This window comes from Hippocampus guttulatus, chromosome 13 (genome assembly GCF_054856545.1).
Source record: "Hippocampus guttulatus isolate MCC_2025c chromosome 13, RoL_Hgut_1.0, whole genome shotgun sequence".
Lineage (NCBI taxonomy): Eukaryota > Metazoa > Chordata > Actinopteri > Syngnathiformes > Syngnathidae > Hippocampus > Hippocampus guttulatus.
In genome coordinates this window covers 2703950-2723261 of record NC_141273.1, presented here as the reverse complement: position 1 = coordinate 2723261, position 19312 = coordinate 2703950, and the positions used below count along the sequence as shown (strand labels likewise).

Sequence of the window (19312 nt, the reverse complement as noted above, 5' to 3'; positions counted from 1 at the left end):
ACTTATGCAGAAATAACATGAGTTTATGTGTTATTAAACGTATTAGAGCGTTTCTCTGCAAAATTTCAGATTGTCCACTTCTCCCCCCAAAAAACAACAAACAGCGTCATCTCGACAATCTTTGAAACTCGGGATCTGAATCATCCATCCGTTACCCGAACCACTTATTTCATTAGTTCTCCAAAAATTCTAAAATTGCCCATTTGCCCCTTCCAATTTTTGTGTATTAACTTGTTGACAGCGATGTAAATACAAAAAAAAAACAGCTCTATTTTATTCAATTTTTTTTCTATATGACGAAAAATTACAGCTGCCAACAACGTTCAAAATAGGAACTACAAGTACCAGATATCCAACGCAGTGTATTGTTGCTACGGGCGACTGTGAGAGATTACGTGCGCCATGCTACATTTTGCGTAAACGCCAAAAATATGTTGCGTTTGAACTGTTCTCTAAGACATTAGAAGTAATGTCGTTAATGTAATTATTGAAACTGGTCGTCGTATGTGTTTTGTGTTCCGAAAACGCTCATTTTCTTCGCAGCTAGTTGTGTCGTGCTAGCTTAGCGAGCAAATAGCTGCTAAACGCCTGCGGCTTTGAAAAGAGAGGCATAAATGAGAACGTCGGACTCACTGTTGCTATTTTTAGAAATGTGCTTTTGTGTATATTCCGCAGCTTTCTGTGGTCGTCTTTTCGAGTGATTGGCGAACTGTCAATGCCAGTACCGCCTTGCTCTTTTGCTAAATAAGTTAATTTTGGTTACGATTTGCACCGGCCAGCCGCGCTATTAATGAATACTTCTATCACTTGTAGGTGGATTGATATTACATATCCTGCGTTTGAAATCCCAATTAAATACACGTCAGACAACACAAATATAAAACAACAATCAGTACGGTGTAGTACAGTCCTACCACAGTACTAACCATGTTGTTCAATCAATACTGGTCTGAAATTATTCATCATAATTGAATATTATTACCTATACCGTGCACCTCTTGCATTGGATGTTATATTGTGCAAGGGGCTATAAAGTTGTGGCTACTCAGTGTAGAGTATCGCATATTATTTTTCACACTAGATTTAAAGAGACCTTAAGGATACCATGTTCATCTACCTCAGCAAGAAGGTGAGCACCCTGCACCTCACATTGACACTTTAACGACTAAAGCCACAGGTTTATGTAACACTCTTTTGTCTTCTAGATTGCGATCCCCAACAGTATTCACTTGAAATGTGTCTCTTGGAACAAAGATCAGGGCTTCATTGCCTGTGGAGGAGATGACGGCCTCTTAAAAGTGCTCAAACTTGAAACTCAGACAGGTATGTTTGTGGTTTGTAGACAACAGCCTGCAATATAATGTGCTGGGTTTGATGTGACACAAGCTACGATGTTCACATTTTATTATATTACATCATCCCCAATGCACGAGACCTCGCAGGAACAGAGATATGTGCTGTTTTGTGGCCACTGCTGTCATTACTTCACAGTAGCGGATTATGCACCTGTCTTTGATTGCATTGGTTTTCTCCTATTTCTCTAGCACCCGCCCACATCCCAAAAACATAATTAAGACTCCAAATTGTCTATAAGTGTGAATGTGACTGAATGGGTGCTTGTTTATTGTATGTGCCCTGTGACTGGCTGGCAACCAATTCTGGATATCCTTTGCCTCTCGCCCAAAATCACCTTGGACAGGCTCCAGTTCACCCACAACCATAAGGGAGTGAAGTAATGATCAATTAAGGAAGGATTGTGTGATCCAAGCTTAATTTATCAAATGAGTGTTACAAGGACAACTTTCATTTGCAGCAGCCAGATCGCAAAGTCACTGTGTTGAGTTTGTTGTTCACTTGCACACAGCAAATCAACATTTAACATGCGTTTAAGTTGGTTTGTGAGACTGTTATGTAAGATCCATGTGATTGAGATTTTAGAATTTGCGAAACAATAGTTCACTCAGTGTGTAAGAAATCTTTTAAAACTCACCAAAAGCCTTTCGGTGCTTTGCGGGTACCTCAGTATTAGTCCCTGTAAGTCGAACTGGTACCACCTTGTCCACTCCAACCAGACAAACAATAGTGAGACTCCATTCAAATGAGTTTTTTCCCAAGTATTGATGCTGAATTGGCTCCCTTTTACTTTTTCTTTTTTTATCTTGACAGATGACACCAAACTTAAAGGACTTGCCGCACCCAGTAACTTGTCAATGAACCAGACATTGGGGGGGCACAGCGGTGAGTCAACATTTGAGCCTTTTCTCAACCAAGAAAAGATAGAATCAGGGAGTGGGATTTGAGTGGGAAACAATAACACCATATCAATCATTTTCAGGTGCCGTACAAGTAGTTACATGGAACGAACAGTATGAAAAACTAACAACCAGCGACCAGAATGGACTCATCATTGTATGGATGCTCTACAAAGGTGCTTGCACCCTTTTATTATGAACTGATGATTGCGTCGTAATCAATGATCAATCATGTCCTAATATTGTAATTTCTTTTTTTTCTAAGGTGCATGGTATGAAGAAATGATCAATAATCGGAATAAGTCGGTGGTGAGGAGCATGAGTTGGAATGCCGATGGTCAAAAGATCTGCATTGTGTATGAAGATGGGGCAGTCATTGTTGGATCTGTAGATGGTAAATAGTAGAACTAGACAACATTAGTCGTGACTTCAATTTTGGCTTCTCACGTTCATCCAAACATTATAATAGAATAAAAACTATTCATGAGCCCAGTGGCGCGGTGTGCGTGTATGCACGTTCCCGCGTTGTGAAAGCACCCTGAATGCTCCCGTGTGTCTTGCAGAAAGTGTATATCGTATGTTTTCTGCCCTTTCTGTGCATGGTTTAAGATGGTTTTGTTTTGTTTTTTTACACCCTTGTTGGTTTTTAACCATTTCAGGCACACTGGATACTCCAGTAGACACCTCATCATGTTATCAGGATACAGGTTATCATTATTGGTGCATGAAAGGGTTACATTAAAACTTAAATCACCGCACAACAAGAATTGCACACATTGTACATTTAAATACAACACATACTTCGTATTGGAAAAATGACTGGAGCATAAACTCCCAATTTGTCACTTGACAGGGATTGTTTTGTTCACATACTTGTGTGTTAGTGAATGTGTGTATGTGTGTGCACGCACGTGTGAATACTAGTTTGGGTAAAGACCTTTCTTTTGCAGGAAACCGGATTTGGGGAAAGGAGCTGAAGGGAAATCAGCTTGCACATGTGGCATGGTCTCCAGACAGCAAGGTCCTGCTCTTCGGCATGGCCAACGGGGAAGTGCAAATCTTTGATAACCACGGCAATTTCATAGTGAGTACATAAACGCAGCGCACGACTGGCATGATCAAAAGTAAGAGAAGCAAAACATGAAGGATTCATCCATGTAGCTGACAGATTGCTCGCCTTCGGGGTTTTACGGTTGTGAGTGTAAATGCTGATTCGATGCAGTGCATCCACACATCATGACTGTGGCAAGCTGTCATCTCGCATGGCCTTGTGAATCCAGCTCACCCGTTGACACGAGAGGAAGAGTCAATATTCAGGCCAAACAACATATTGCACCGGATTTGATTTTTGGTTATATTATCTCAAATGTTCGACAAAAGCCGCAGTTAAAAAAGTCTTCATCACACACTTGTCCTAGACTGAAAAACAATAATTCTAGTCAAAGTCTCCATTTGTTGAGTATAAATGAGGTTGGCTGCTTCACAAAATAATGCTGCTATACCTGCAAGCCGCAATTAGGGTAAAATTGTGTTAAATGTATCTTCCGAATTAATAACAGGTATACTTGCATAACCACACGATATCATGTATTTTAGTTCAGCAAATGTTTAGTGAGTCTTATATTGAGAATGGAGCTATTTCCATGTTGATTGATTGCACAAATTATGATCTTACAGTCGATCAGCGATTTTGCCTAAAATGGAAAATATCAACCGATGTCGATCCACTCAATCAGATCGGTGTAAAGTCTACTTTATATGCTTCTATCTATGCTTCCTCTGCCAATCAAAGTCTCTCGTGCTCTTGAAAGAGAAGCTGTGTCTCAACTTTTGACTGGTATTGTACGCAATACACGGACTTTTTGGATACTGTTCTTGTGGTTACCAAAATTATGCTCCTATAATGCAAAGATCTATGGAGCCTGTGTGTTTTTACTAAGAGCTAATCTTCAATATCACGCGGATTGTTTTTCAGATGAAATTGGCCATCAGCTGCCTGACTAACGTAACAGGAGCCGTCAGGATAGCAGGTATCCACTGGTACACAGGAACAGGCGGCTACGTCGAACCCGACTGCCCGTGTCTCGCTATCTGTTTTCAAAATGGACGATGTCAGATTATGCGCTATGAGACTGATGAAAGTAAGGCGCTCAAAAGCTAAGAATGCAGAGCGTTTCCCGGTTTACTGCCAGTTGTGACAATCAACTACGCAACATTATTATTATTTTTTTTTCTGCAGACCCAGTATGTATTGACACCATGATGAATGTGGTCAGTATTCAGTGGAACCATTGTGGTAGTGTGCTGGCAGTGGCTGGTTCCCTCAGAGCTTTGAACTCAGACGTAGAAATCAACGTGGTGCAGTTTTATACACCTTTTGGAGAGGTGAGGGCAACATGTTATTTCCTGTATCTGTTTTTTTTTTTTTAAACATAATCAATGTCAGTGCCTTTCATTCGAAACAATGCTGCAGCTACCCACAAGTGGGTTTCTGTGACAGAGGATGAGGGTCGGCGGAAGGTGGATTGGTACATATAGACACTGTATCAGGTTTCTGTTGTCTGGATTGCCAATTCTGATTCTGATAAGATCAGATGCCCCCTACAAATTAATTTTCAAGTATTAGAGGCTCGAAATGGAAGCTCTGATACCTCTATTGTAGTTTGGGCACACATTAATAATAATAATAATAATAATAGATTTTATTTATAAGCGCCTTTCAAGACACCCAAGGACACTTTACAATAACAAAAAACACAAAACAATACGGGTTGAGCAGCGGCAGCCAAAACGCGCCAGCGTTCACTCAACCCGAAAGTCAGAAAGAAACAAGGGAGGGAGAGGGGGAGAAAAAAACCCCCACGCTCGAACTACCCTCATTTGAGGATAATTTGAGTGAGGCCAAAAACTCCTGCACAAGCATATGACAGTTACAACAGGTCACAAGACATAAACAATGAAGACATTAGTTTTACATCGCTTTGAGGTTGTTGTTGTTGTTTTTTTTTTAAACCTGTTAATGGCTAATGTTGTAGGGTAATAGTAACTCTTACATAAAATTGCGTTTCATGCCTATACTGATTTAAGGAGCATAATGTGCAGCCTCATCACTGAAAAGTATCATTTAAAGCTATATTCTATCCAACGTTGTTGCACACTTAACCGTTCAGTCTTTTCAAAGTTGTTTATAAGTCATAATAATGTCCGGTATAACAATGAGTAAGGTTTACATGTGACGTGACTGTATAGCTGTATTTCAAGTGGTCAATTTCATTTTCTCATTTTCCACCTTTCTTTTTGTGTATTACAGTATTATCTCTATGTTGAAATAAAAATCCCATTGCGCTTTGATTTCTACCTCATTTTACACAGCACCTGCGAACCTTGAAAGTGCCAGGGAAAGAAATGACAGGAGTCGCCTGGGAAGGAGGAGGCCTGCGGATCAGTCTGGCTGTCGATTCCTACATCTATTTTGCTAATATCAGACCAGATTACAAGGTACATGACAGCACTTTAAACTTAATGATGTGAAATGTTCCTCCTTTGCTTGAACTAGCGTGTAAACATTTGCCAGAAGAGCAAAGTTATATCTCCAAATGATTATTTGCTCGTTTCTGACAAAATCTTTTCAAAAAAAATACTCGATCACGGATTCAATCAGAAGGTGGAGCAATACATTAAAAAAAATGCTGATAAATATTAAATATAAGATGTAATGTTTACATTCCCTTCCCTGAGACTAATGGAAAAAAGTAGGCATGAACATCTTCAATCATTCAGGTGGCTGGAGCAAAAAAACAAAACAAAAACAAAAACATGGAAAAGAGTGTCGTGCTTTGGCCACAATGATCATGATTTACTAAGATCACAATCTTCTCTTCAGTTTATCAGAAGGAGAATGAGGCTGCAACGACATATGAGTTTTAAATGATTGGCGATGGCCATTGAGATGTGTAGCACCGAGTGATTGACTGTGTTCTTAGGGTGGAGGCAGAAGTCACAATAATACTCAACTCAACTCAAGTGTATTTATAGAGCATTTAAAAACAACAACTGTTGTATACAAAGTGTGGGACATGGAGCAGATATCATAAATACAACAAATAAAGCAATCAATTAATAACAAAGACAGTAGAAAGCGCAAGAACAGTAAAACTAACAAATCTAGTCAGAGTCATGCTGAGTCAAAAGCCACAGAATAAAAATAAGTTTTGAAACCAATTTCAAAGATGGGCAGCGAGGGGCCTTGCTGAATGTTCAGTGGGAGGTCATTCCAAAGGGAGGGACCAGCCACGGAAAAGGCTCGATCCCCTCTGCTCCTTCGCTTAGTTCTTGGTTACCTCTAGTAATGTCTGAATAGAATAACAAAAGTAGCAATCATTTCATACAAGACTAGAAACAACATCACAAACTATGTTACGCGCTGCATTGAAAACAATTCCACATGTATGGGATCAATAAGCAATCGCAAGTGTTAATTTGAACTGCAGCAAAGCATTGTGGGAAAGCCATATCTTTATGGCCGTTGTGAAGCCGTGATAACACAAACACCTAGTAATCCTGTCGAAAATACCACAGAGATAAGTATGCTAATCTTTATTAGTTAACTGTCTTAACCACTGACTAATTTGCATGTCCTTGCGTGAGAAGTTTGCCATGTAGTTAGCGCAAGCGCACCTGAGGCAGTTGGACAGAGAAGAAGTGTTGGCGGTGATCCAGTCAATCAGATCGGTGTAAAGTCTAAATATGAGTTTGGATTTTATGATTCAAAGCAATTCTGTGAAGGCTGGCATTTGTTTTGTTTCTACATTTGATTTCCATTTTCAACACCGCTTATCCTGAACAGGGGAGTCGCAGGAGCCTATCTCAGCTGACTTTAGGCGGAAGGCAGACTACATACACCCAGAACTGGTCGCTAGTCAGTCGCAGGGCACACATAGACGCAAACAAACATTCACACCGTCACTGAGTGGGATCCGATCCCACACTGCCCGCACACAAGTCCAGCGTGTGTACCACTCCACCATCAGCGGCATTCTATTAAAAAGTAAAAATAGAGAAAAAGCAGCTGCACTGCACCTCCAATGTGTTTATTTAGTTCTATTCATTTGACAACGGGCGGCCCGGTAGTCCAGTGGTTAGCACGTCGGCTTCACAGTGCAGAGGTACCGGGTTCGATTCCAGCTCCGGCCTCCCTGTGTGGAGTTTGCATGTTCTCCCCGGGCCTGCGTGGGTTTTCTCCGGGTGCTCCGGTTTCCTCCCACATTCCAAAAACATGCATGTCAGGCTGATTGGACGCTCTAAATTGTCCCTAGGTGTGAGTGTGGGCGTGGATGGTTGTTCGTCTCTGTGTGCCCTGCGATTGGCTGGCAACCGATTCAGGGTGTCCCCCGCCTACTGCCCGGAGATGGCTGGGATAGGCTCCAGCACCCCCCGCGACCCTAGTGAGGATCAAGCGGTTCGGAAAAATGGAATGAATGGATTCATTTGACAACCTTTGTCTTTGGCTTCCCAGGGTTCAGCAATCTCAAACAAAAGTTGAACTTTGGTGTCTTTTTGTTTTTTCTTACCAGTGGGGATACTGTTGCAGCACAGTTGTGTATGCTTTCACAAAGCCAGAGCGCCAAGATTACTGCGTCATCTTCTGGGACACCAAAAACAATGAAAAGTTTGTTAAGTATGTCAAGAGCCTCATGTCCATCACCACATCAGGGGACTTCTGCACCCTGGCTAGCAAGGCCGATGACACCCAACCGCAGGTACAGATTCATTCACCTTCCGTCTTCCAAAGTGACCAAATGATATTGATTCATGAAGCAGTTTTGACAGCTCTATCGCTAGGTAACTCAAAAAGTTCACTTGTCGTTTCTCATTGAACACAGCAATTCTCTTCAGGATTTCCATGATGATTTCACTCGTCTGTTGTTGAATTCACGTGATTAAGATGTTTGAAATTCATCTTTTCTAGGCTTTGCAATGTCAATGAATTGGTCAGATAAATGACATTTTTGCATGTGTACATATGCCGTTGAAAATGTTGATTCTGAAAGGAATGGTTGTCGAGCTAATCTGTTTGGGTGCACTCATTTATGTTGAGCACTGTATATTCTTAAGCGGCTTTGACTTATTCTTTGGCACGCAGGGAAACGCTGAGTCAGAGGCTGGGAGTCATGCGAAGGTAATGTCATGTTCATTAAAAGTGTAGTTTCGGAAATAAAGAATACATGTGCAGAATAAGAATCCTCAATCTAATCTGTAAAAACCATTCCTGTTTTTCAGTACGTCCTGATTCTGTGCAACTCAATCGGGACTCCACTGGACTCCAAGTACATCGACATATGTACGTTTTAATTTTAAAATGAAATTGAACTGCATAGTCGTACGTAATATTTGATCACAGTGTGTTTTATAACTTTGAATACCTAAAAGACCAGCATTTTGATTAATCACCTCAAGTCAATATTAGAGCTCACACCTTCACATGGAAAAATAGTGTCCGGCAGTCCGTCTCCTGCCGCCCACAGTCTCAACTCTCACAGGCTCACAGCAAGTCTGTGGCCAATAGACAGTATGTAGTGGGCGTCTTCAGACATCCCAAATACTCAACATTCCGTTCCTGCGTGGCATAGCTGACTGTTTGCTGATGAACCCATTCCAAAATATTTCAAACTTTGAAAGGCTGTCATCTAAAATAGGCTTCAAGCATCCAAGTTTAACAGGGGAATCTCTGGTCAAACGTCTGTGAGGCATCTTCCTTTTCCTTTTTTTTTTTTTTTGTTTTTTGTCAGCTCAAATATTTAGCACCAGCTAAGCAAAATATTTCCACATCTATTTCACCAAACCAAACTGCCTGCTTATCCAAATTATTTCCTCGGTTAGGTCCATTGTTTATCACCATGACTAGGACACATGTGATAGCTGCATCCAAAGAGGCTTTGTACTTGTGGCAGTACAGAGTGGCGAATAAATTGACTGCCTTGGAGATCAACCAAGTAACCAGAACTAAGAAAGAGGGAAGGGAAAGGTGAGTTTTATTTATTGACTATTCTTTTTTTATTTTTTATTTTTTGCGGGGGGTTACAGCACAGTCAAGGTGTATCTTGACAGGATGGCCTCAAGTTTACCCAGCGCACTCATGCCAAGACTGTCAGTACACACCAAGCCAGTCACGGAAAGTTACAGGAAGGCAAGATAACCACACATCTTGAGTCTGGGAGTCACTGTCTGAAATCTGAATAGAATTCATTCATCTGCATCCACTGCCACGGAGACTCCAGACAGCATGGACTAAAAGTCACCCCAGTGCAACCGTCTGCTTTGCTCTCGCTTCCTGTCTTTGTAGGGTATATCACATTGACAGCAGTCCGACTGGCGTCAATGACAATGGAGAAGACTTTGCCAAAGCCTTCATAGTAAGTGACATTGGGCCCCATTCATCAACAAACTGTTGTACTTAACCAAAAGTGTCCATTTTCAATATGTGTGCACGGGATGTAAACGTTTTGTAAATATATGCAAAAAAAAAAGTTGAAAGCACATCAATGCTAACTTGTCTGTTTGTTTTAAGGCAACAAGAGATCCGATCTGTTCTATCACAGCAACAGATAATACACTGATTGTGGTAGGTACATCTCTGCTTTTGCTAATATTCATGCAATAACAATGAATACAAAATCCATGACTTGGGAAAAGTTCGTGATGTAATTTCAGGAGAAACCGAAAATGCGCTAGAAACTTCACAAGTGAACTTACTGTCATTTGACCTTCTCTAAACCTTTTGAATGCACATATCCAATTGTTCAGAGTTTCAGTACTTGTTGAAAAACTTACCGTTATCTAACAAAGAGTGGAACAGCAAAGTTTGATTCACCAATACAGTACATTTCCTGGTTCCACTAGATTTGCTGTCCAAACAGTACTCATCAACATGCTGTTCACATTTTAATATCATACAACCAAGATGGGGAGGGCCAGTGGTCGACCTTTTAGCACGCCAGCCTCACAGTGCAGAGCTGCAGGGTTCGATTGTGGCTCCGGTCTTCCTGTGTGGAATTTATACTGTACTGTATGTTTTCCCCATGCCTGCGTGGGTTTTCTCCGGGTACTCCGGTTTCCTCCCACATTCCAAAAACATGCATGGCAGGTTAATGGAACTCTCTAAATTGTCCCTCCGTGTGAATTTGAATGTGAATGGTTGTTTGTCTCTGTATGCCCTGCAATTGGCTGGCAACCAGTTCAGGGTGTACCCCGCCTACTGCCCGAAGACGGCTGGGATAGGCTCCAGCACACCCGCGTCACTCGAGAGGATGAGTGGATTACAAAATGGATGGATGCATGATGGCTGGATGGATGGATGGATGGATGGATGGACAACCAAGATGACACCTCACATTTGATTAACGTTATCTTGTCACTGTGAGGCGTCAAACAGGATGTTCGCAAAGGGAAGTGGCCACTGAACTCAAGAGTGTCCTCAGCAAGTTGCAGCAGACATGCAGAAACACTGGAAGAGTCACAGAAAGGCATAGAGGAATGGATGTTCATCACATTTTCAAACCCGTTAGGAATTTTGCTGTTCAACTCCTAGTTAGTAACCAGCAAGTTATGCAAAAAGCATTGAAACATTGAACTGTTGGACATTCAAAAGTTTAATGAAGGTGCAATTATCCATCCATCCATCCATTTTCCGATCCGCTTATCCTCATAAGGGTCGCGGGGGAGGTGGGGGTCCTGGAGCCTATCCCAGCCGTCTTCGGGCAGTAGGCGGGGGACACCCTTTAAACTGGTTGCCGGACAATCGCAGGGCACACAGAGACGAACAACCACCCACGCTCACACTCACACCTAGGGACAATTTAGAGTGTCCAATCAGCCTGAAGGTGCAATTAGGTTCACCTAAACCTAAATGTCGCAGTGCATCTTAAGTTGTCCTGACATTTCAGCCGAAAGCCGGATAGCCCTAATTCTGTGAGGAGTATAAATTTAAGTAATGTTTGCGTGTGTGTTCCAGGGCCGCGAGTCGGGTATTATCCACAGATATAGCCTCCCAAATGTCATTCTCATCCAGAAATACCAGATGAACCGAGCCCATCATCTCTCTTTAAACTGCAACTCCAGGCAAGCTCTGATTCTAGTTGTTGCGCATCAGTATAAATATGTCGACTCTGCACTAGTGCACCTGTTTCGTCGGGACTGGCGGCTGAATGTTTGATTGACTCTTTCTTTCCTTCAGTCGGCTGGCCGTTATCGACATCTCAGGCATGCTAACTTTGCTGGACGTGGAGGCTCACGCGCCGTCGGGTGATGCCGCTGGCAGTCAGGTGTCATTAGGCGGTCCATCTAAACTTGAGCGCAAGGACGTTTGGGACATGAAGTGGGCAAAGGACAATCCTGATCTGTTTGCCATGATGGAAAAGACCAGGATGTACGTCTTCAGGAACCTAGACCCGGAGGTGAGTGAATCATGTTATCTGCGTCAAGTGAAGTGCGTTAAGTGAAGTTAAATATGTCACATGCCATTTAACATGTTTAGATGTTCATACATCTCAGTCTGTGAGTGTTGCATCTGTTCCTTTGTTCCTTTTTCATCATTGTCATTATTCTCTTGATTGACTCAGATAATGTCCTTGGTTCTCGCACGCGGTTCTACTTTGTAGTGCCTCGTAGTGACATGTGCGACATCCATTTTGAATTGGATTTCTGTTCAAAATATGCTTCCCTGTCCTTTAAATGTCGACTGTGTTTTGTGGTTAAGCCAGATATCTGTATTTTTTGTCATTTGGGAGCATAGGAACCCATCCAAACATCAGGATATATCTGCAGCTTTGAGGACCTTGAAATCAAATCTGTCCTACTGGATGAAATCATGAAGGTAAAAACAATCCAAGCTATTGTTTTGCTCATTAAATATCCTAAATCTTAACTACAGTAATTATAGAATCTATGTTCACGTCTCAATTTAAATCGTAAGAGGTTAGAATATCGCGACTTAAAAACCACCGGTTCTATACAGGACCCAGAGAAGCCGAATAAAGACAACCTCATCAACTTCGAAATCCGTTCTTTGAGAGACAGCCGTGCTCTCATTGAAAAGGTCGGAATTGCAGATGCTTCACAGTTCATTGAGGATAATCCACACCCAAGACTCTGGTAAATATAATTCTAAAAAATATGTATATTTTTTAGCCGAGTCATTTGTCTTTGCTTTGAACGACATGCCAGGCGTCTGCTCGCCGAGGCCGCCCTCCAACAGTTGGACTTGAAGACCGCGGAGCAGGCATTTGTCCGCTGCAAAGACAACCAGGGCATCGAGTTTGTCAAGCGCCTGGGGAACCTGCAGAGTGAGCCCATGAAACAGGCAGAGGTGGCAGCTTACTTCAGTAGGTTTGAGGAAGCTGAACGCATGTATTTGGACATGGACCGCAGGTACTGTAAGCTTGGGCTACTATTTGTTGGAGTAAGATGGGCTTTTTTTCCCTTCTTTGATCATATTGAGTGATGCGGTCGTATAATATTCCAGGGACCTCGCCATTAGCCTTCGAATGAAATTGGGAGACTGGTTCCGGGTGCTCCAGCTGCTGAAAACTGGCTCTGGGGACTGTGATGATGCTCTCCTGGACCAAGCCTACAATGCAATCGGAGACTACTTTGCTGACAGACAGAAGTGGTAGTGGCAATTTTAGAAGAATTTCTTTTTTTATTTGCTTCATTACATTCCGAGAGTGTGCACATCTTCCTCTGCTATTTTACTGCCCAATTCCAATGATGTTGGGAGTTGGCAAAATTAGTCACACACTGTACTTTAGTACTTTTTTGCCCATGCACATTTAGTTACTTGTGTAAAAATAAGACTTTGGTGTAAGTAGATGCACTAATTCAACTCTTGCCCTAAAGTTAAGGTAATATAAACCGTACTTAAATTGTCTCATCTGGGGTTGCCACAACAAATAATAATAATAATAATAATAATAATAGATTTTATTTATAAGCGCCTTTCAAGACACCCAAGGACACTTTACAATAACAAAAAACACAAAACAATACGGGTTGAGCAGCGGCAGCCAAAACGCGCCAGCGTTCACTCAACCCGAAAGTCAGAAAGAAACAAGGGAGGGAGAGGGGGAGAAAAAACCCCCCACGCTCGAACTACCCTCATTTGAGGATAATTTGAGTGAGGCAAAAACATCCTGCACAAGCATATGACAGTTACAACAGGTCACAAGACATAAACAATGAAGACGGTGAAACAAGGGAATGTATGAGGGAGGGGGTGATGGTGGGGGACTAGCTTGGCTCGTGACAAGACTTTTTTTTTTTTTTTTTTTTTTTTTTTTAGATAAGCACATTCTCGTGATTTATGTCCAGTCTGAAGTGGCAACAGTTCCCCTTTCATTTGGTCTTCTGTTTGCCCATACAACTCAACATCAGGAGATGCTTGTTTCATCCGTTGACTGCCGTTCCTCTTTACTCGCAGTCATTTTCGGATTCTTCAACTGAAAATTACAACATGCAACACTCACAAAACGTTAGCGATATATGTATTGTCACGTTTTTACAGGTTATGATGCGCTTTAAATTCAGCCTCAAATTTTACACGAAAGCCAAATTTATTTGATGCACTTTTTACAACAGATACCCGTCCTGATGCAACCCACCCATTTTTTTTTTTGATATCCGTGCTTGGGACCGACCTGGCTGTAATCAGAAAACTTTCTCCGAAAAATACAGACTCACGCAAAATACTAGGGGTGTTCACATGGCAACATTTGCTCCGGTGCTACCCCAGTAGAGCGGTCACACGTGCAAAGTTACACCAGTGTAGCCCCTGAAAATTTAACAAGCAAATTTAACCCACCTCAGGGAGGTCATTCAATCATAACCACTTTTCTGCATACTCTTTGTTGTTTGAAGAGCCCAATGCTTACTTCGTTTTGACTTGAGTTTTTTTAAATTCGTTTTTAGAGTTTTGTAAGTTTTTATTAGTTTTATTATTTGTTTTATTGTTATTTTTTTCTGTTTTGAGTATGTGTTGAGTGCAAGATACCCCAATAAATATTTTTAGAATGAACCCCGAAAGCTCATGTGAGATATTAACTGACAAATAAAGGCCCTTTTCGCTATGATTGTAATCAGTTTCAGTTCCGTTCGTTTCATCAATGTAAGATGTAGGTGAGTTAGTTTTCGATTCTTTCAAAGCATTTTCATTTTTATTTTACTTTGTCACCGGGAATGTTTTTTTCCATTTTAGTTTTAGTAAGTTGTCATTCACAATAATAATGAAGTTCTAAGCCTCGTGTTTTCCTGTTCGTAGGGTCAACGCAGTGCAGTACTACCTTCAAGGTCGCCACCAAGAGAAGTTGGCAGAATGCTACTACATGTTGGAGGACTACGACAACCTTGAGAAGCTGACCAATTCACTCCCAGAAAATCACAAACTTCTGCCAGTAAGACGAACGTGAAGGGCAAACTTCCAACTCAAAGCGAATTCCAGACTGCATGGCCTCTAACTGTAGTCATAGCGACATAACGACGGACATTTCCCACCCCTGTGCTGTAGGATATTGGCCAGATGTTTACAACCGTGGGCATGTGCGAACAGGCCGTGAACGCCTACCTTAAATGCAACCAGGCCAAAGCTGCCGTTGACTCCTGTGTCCATCTGAACCAGGTGAGAGACGCCCACTGCGGCACCTCGCTGTCCTCCCACATATGTCCGCTTCATGAGTGATGCTTAGCTTGGCCGTGTGAATGTTGCCCTCACACGTTGCTGTTACAATGCAAGTGTAACATTTGATCGATGAAGTGTGGATAGAGATCGAGTAGCATAATAATGAATTTCAACGGGAAGTGCTGCAAACCTCAACATGTGTTGGCTCTGTTAAATGACATCAAATTTGCACTGGAATTTATTCACTTTCAAGTTAGATCCCGCTTCCCATCCCTTTCCATTACACTATCACGTGTGTTATTCTGATAGCCTGACTTTGCTCTTTGGTTTCTCCTGCATCAGTGGAACAAAGCAGTGGAACTCGCCAGAACCCACAACATGAAGGAGATTAAACCTCTTCTGTCCAAATATGCTTCACATCTCCTTGAGAAGAACAAAATACTGGAGGCGGTGGAATTGTATCAGAAGGCTCACCATTTTCTGGATGCAGCCAAACTCATGTTTAAGGTTTGTCGCTTGCACCGTATGTCAGAATCAGAATCATCTGTATTGGCCAAGTATGTAGAAAATAACCAAGGAATTTGTCTCCAGTAGTACAGGCTACACTAGTATCATCAATAACAAGCAACTACAATAAACAAGGTCATGACAAATAAGTATGGAAAGACATTCTGTAATATAAGGGGAAAAAGTCAAGAGTGTAGACTTCCTAATGCTAAGCAACTCTTCTCTCGTGTAAGTAAGCAGCGTAGGGTCGCCAAAAGCGAACGAAAATGACAGAAACAAAGACAATACTAGGCGGCACGTAACCGAGGCTGCCACACGTGCCGGCGCCATCTTGGATCCTGTTTGCATGTTTGATTGCTGTGCTCCTTGATTTCTGATCACATCAAAGTGCATACTTCAATCCAGTTGAGAATCTGTGGCATGACCTTAAACTCAGTTCATGCTTGAAAACCCTCCAATGTGCCTGAGTTAAACCAGTTCTGTGTAGAAGAAAGGATTAAAAGCTATTGCTGCCAAGGGTGGTCCAATCAGTTATTTAGTTTCAGGGGGCAATAACTAACCTAGAGGTACTGTAGGTTACTTTAGGTTTTGAGAAGGGTTCTCATCATACAAACTATCCTCATTTAGAAGCTGCATGTAGAAGCTACTCTTTGTGAGACATTAAAGCAAGGCTTAATGATCCGAAATATTTAAACTTGATAATTATGCAAAACCAGGACAACTATGCCCGTCACACAGACAAAAATTCAAACCCCGATCAGCAAAACTGTGTGGCAAACTTGCTGAACACAAACGAGGTCACCATGCAGTCACATTTTCTCATTAAAAAAATGTATCCATTTTGCACGTGCGTCCATCGCGATGTTCATATGATGCCTAATGGTGATAATCAGCTTCCTGATTGAAGTTTGGAGTGCAGTAGAAGAGAAAATTGCTGAATTGTAATGTAACAGAAAATCCAGAAGATGCCCAGTGGGATTTATCGTGGCCGTCTTCTCAATGATGCATTTGTGGCGTTTGCTCCCAGATAGCAGATGAGGAGGCCAAGAAAAGGGCTCGCCCGCTGCGGGTGAAGAAGCTGTATGTGTTGGCTGCTCGGCTGGTAGAAAACCATCACGAGCAGAAGAAGACGTTGCAACAGACTAAAGCGAAAGGGAAGAAGTCAGAGGTCGATGAGAAATACATTTTCATTCTTTTTTTTTTTACAGTTTCCTGCACCCTGTAACCTGATAACATGATAAGCTATCCACTGTAGTAACCGCTGTTCCTGAACCGGTTAATATTATGCACCCCCCTTCGCCCCGCCCCGCTCTCCCATCCCCTATAATTAGGCAACATTTGCACTGGCTGGACTCCTCGAGGAAGACACGACCTCTTCGGGCAATCGCATTTTGGAGAACGCGTGGCGAGGAGCGGAGGCGTATCACTTCTTCCTGCTCGCTCAAAGGCATCTGTATGAAGGCTACACGGAGAATGCCATGCACACAGGTAAACAACCCCCACTATAGTGTGCCAAAATACCGGTACTATATCCAGAGTGTCCCCAAATTTTCCACTCAAATCACCCACACACAAAAATGGAAGAAAAATGTTGGCCCAATACACCTTGTGTTTCGTAAAAGACTAAAGCCAATTCAACGCGCTGTTGTTGAAACTATGCAAACCAGTTTTAATTTCAGAGAGAAACTATATCCCAATTTAGTGTTATCGGTGACAGAGAAATCAATCGATCATTTAAACATTTGCTTATATAACACCATTCATACTTGAAAAGCATCACAAAGTCCTTCACCAGATGAATGGCAAAAGAAACAATTACAGTACATCCCATCCACCCACAGTTACCTGTGGGTTGAAGTAGTTGCAGTTTATGAGCTCATGACATACCCAGAACAGCGTAGCATACCATAGTATGATAATCTAATTTAAAAGCAATTGTGTGATACTGTATATTGTGAGATTGTCATGTATATCAAATTTCCAACAAAAAAACGTTTGACACATTTTTATTTGACTTTTACATTAAAAAAATAACTTTACACAGGTCTTCATTTTTATTCATCTACATTTTATAGATCATATTATAAGTAGGGCGGCCCGGTAGTCCAGTGGTTAGCACGTCGACTTCACAGTGCAGAGGTACCGGGTTCGATTCCAGCTCCGGCCTCCCTGTGTGGAGCTTGCATGTTCTCCCCGGGCCTGCGTGGGTTTTCTCCGGGTACTCCGGTTTCCTCCCACGTTCCAAAAAAACATGCATGGCAGGCTGATTGAACGCTCTAAAATTGTCCCTAGGTGTGAATGTGAGTGTGGATGGTTGTTCGTCTCTGTGTGCCCTGCGATTGGCTGGCGACCGATTCGGGGTGTCCCCCGCCTACTGCCCGAAGACAGCTGGGATAGGCTCCAGCACCCCCCGCGACCCTAGTGAGGATCAAGCGGTTCGGAAAATGGATGGATGGATATTATAAGTAAAGGCCAATGGTGGTCGACTGGTTAGCCCGTGGGCCTCACAGTGCAGAGGTGCAGGGTTCGATTCCAGGTGCGGCCTTCCTCTGTGGAGTTTGCATGTTTTCCCCGCGCCTGTGTGGGTTTTCTCTTTGTACTCCGGTTTCCTCCCACATTCCAAAAACATGCGTGGCAGGTTAATGAACACTCCAAATTGCCCTCTCTGAAGTTCCTCAGGTACCATGAATTTGTCACTTTCAAGTCTTGGCACTAAGTACAATATGGAGCTGTGTCTTTTTTGGTAAAGCTTCGAAACTGTAATAAAGTTACTCATTTGCACAAAGCAGTATACCGGTACTTACCGGTAATATTTGCACCATGTTTAAAGCCCTCCATCTCCGCGAATATGAAGACATCATTCCTGCGGTGGAGATCTACTCTCTCCTTGCCGTCTGCTCGTCGGCCAGCCGGGCCTTCGGCACGTGCTCGCAGGCCTTCATCAAGCTGGAGGCCCTGGAGAGCGTTGACCCCGAACAGCGGTTGCTCTATGAGGACTTGGCCTTGGAGATCTTCACCAAGCACGCGCCAAAAGACAGCCGCGCGCTGCAGCTCGATGCTGCATCTGAAGGGTGAGGAAATTAAAGGTTTAAATCCAGCTAGTAACATGTATCTGATTCCTGTTGAGAAAACACTTGTAGAACTCACCCTACTCTTGGCATTTTCATTTTTTACTTTCCTTTTTTGGTATTTACATGACAATCCTCTTTCATTTTAGGACGGCAGAAAAGTTACCCACCTGCATAGTGAGCGGTCTGCCGATCCACGACTACCACTTGTGGATGTGCAATGTTTGCAAGCACTGCGCTCAAAGCAATGAGATCAGCAAATATAACTACTGCCCACTTTGTCACAGTAGTGTGGGCTGAAGCCCATCTCATATAGTGTACCAAATATTCACCCCGAAGAGTAAATTATATTTTTGTATTGCATGCATTCACATTTCCAGTGTGCAGGCAAAAGAGCAAAGAACTGTGTCACTCGGCAAAGAGTGAGTTGTAACATATTTTACAAGTCATTGACATCTATATTTCCTGATGAGTGTGTTTGCAGGTATAGTGTGTAATAGGTATTAAAAGGAAAAATATGATGCAAGAGATTTATATGTACAGTTTTTATCCATCCCTCCATTTTCTACCGCTTATCCAGGGTCGCGTTGCGGGGGCAACACCTTTAGCGAGGAAGCTCAGACTTCCCTCTCCCCAGCTACTTCTTCCAGCTCTTCCTGGGGGATTCTGAGGCATTCCCAGGCCAGCTGGGAGACATCGTCTCTCCAGCATGTCCTGGGTCATCCCATAGGAACACTACTTCATGTCTTATAAAATATTTTTTTCTTAATACTGTATACACGTAATTGATATGTTTATACTGCATTACATATTCATAT

General features: G+C 42.4%; 1 protein-coding gene across 2 annotated transcripts; it reads left to right on the top strand.

Moving 5' to 3' along the window:
* Positions 1–372: 372 nt before the first annotated feature.
* wdr35 (WD repeat domain 35) lies at positions 373–19020 on the top strand. Of its 2 annotated transcripts, XM_086127661.1 has the most exons (28): positions 373–1129; positions 1206–1323; positions 2167–2238; positions 2336–2428; positions 2518–2646; positions 3203–3336; positions 4228–4393; positions 4492–4637; positions 5625–5750; positions 7826–8011; positions 8395–8430; positions 8532–8592; positions 9132–9276; positions 9595–9664; positions 9820–9873; positions 11263–11369; positions 11485–11704; positions 12043–12123; positions 12265–12401; positions 12474–12677; positions 12772–12918; positions 14563–14695; positions 14809–14919; positions 15262–15426; positions 16454–16594; positions 16758–16914; positions 18257–18497; positions 18644–19020. In XM_086127661.1, exons 1-28 carry the CDS (start codon positions 1106–1108, stop codon positions 18792–18794), a joined length of 3555 nt encoding a protein of 1184 aa, XP_085983787.1. In that variant the 5' UTR covers positions 373–1105; the 3' UTR covers positions 18795–19020. The 2 variants fall into 2 exon arrangements, with proteins under 2 accessions (XP_085983787.1, XP_085983788.1); XM_086127662.1 differs by lacking the exon at positions 16454–16594.
* Positions 19021–19312: the final 292 nt, after the last annotated feature.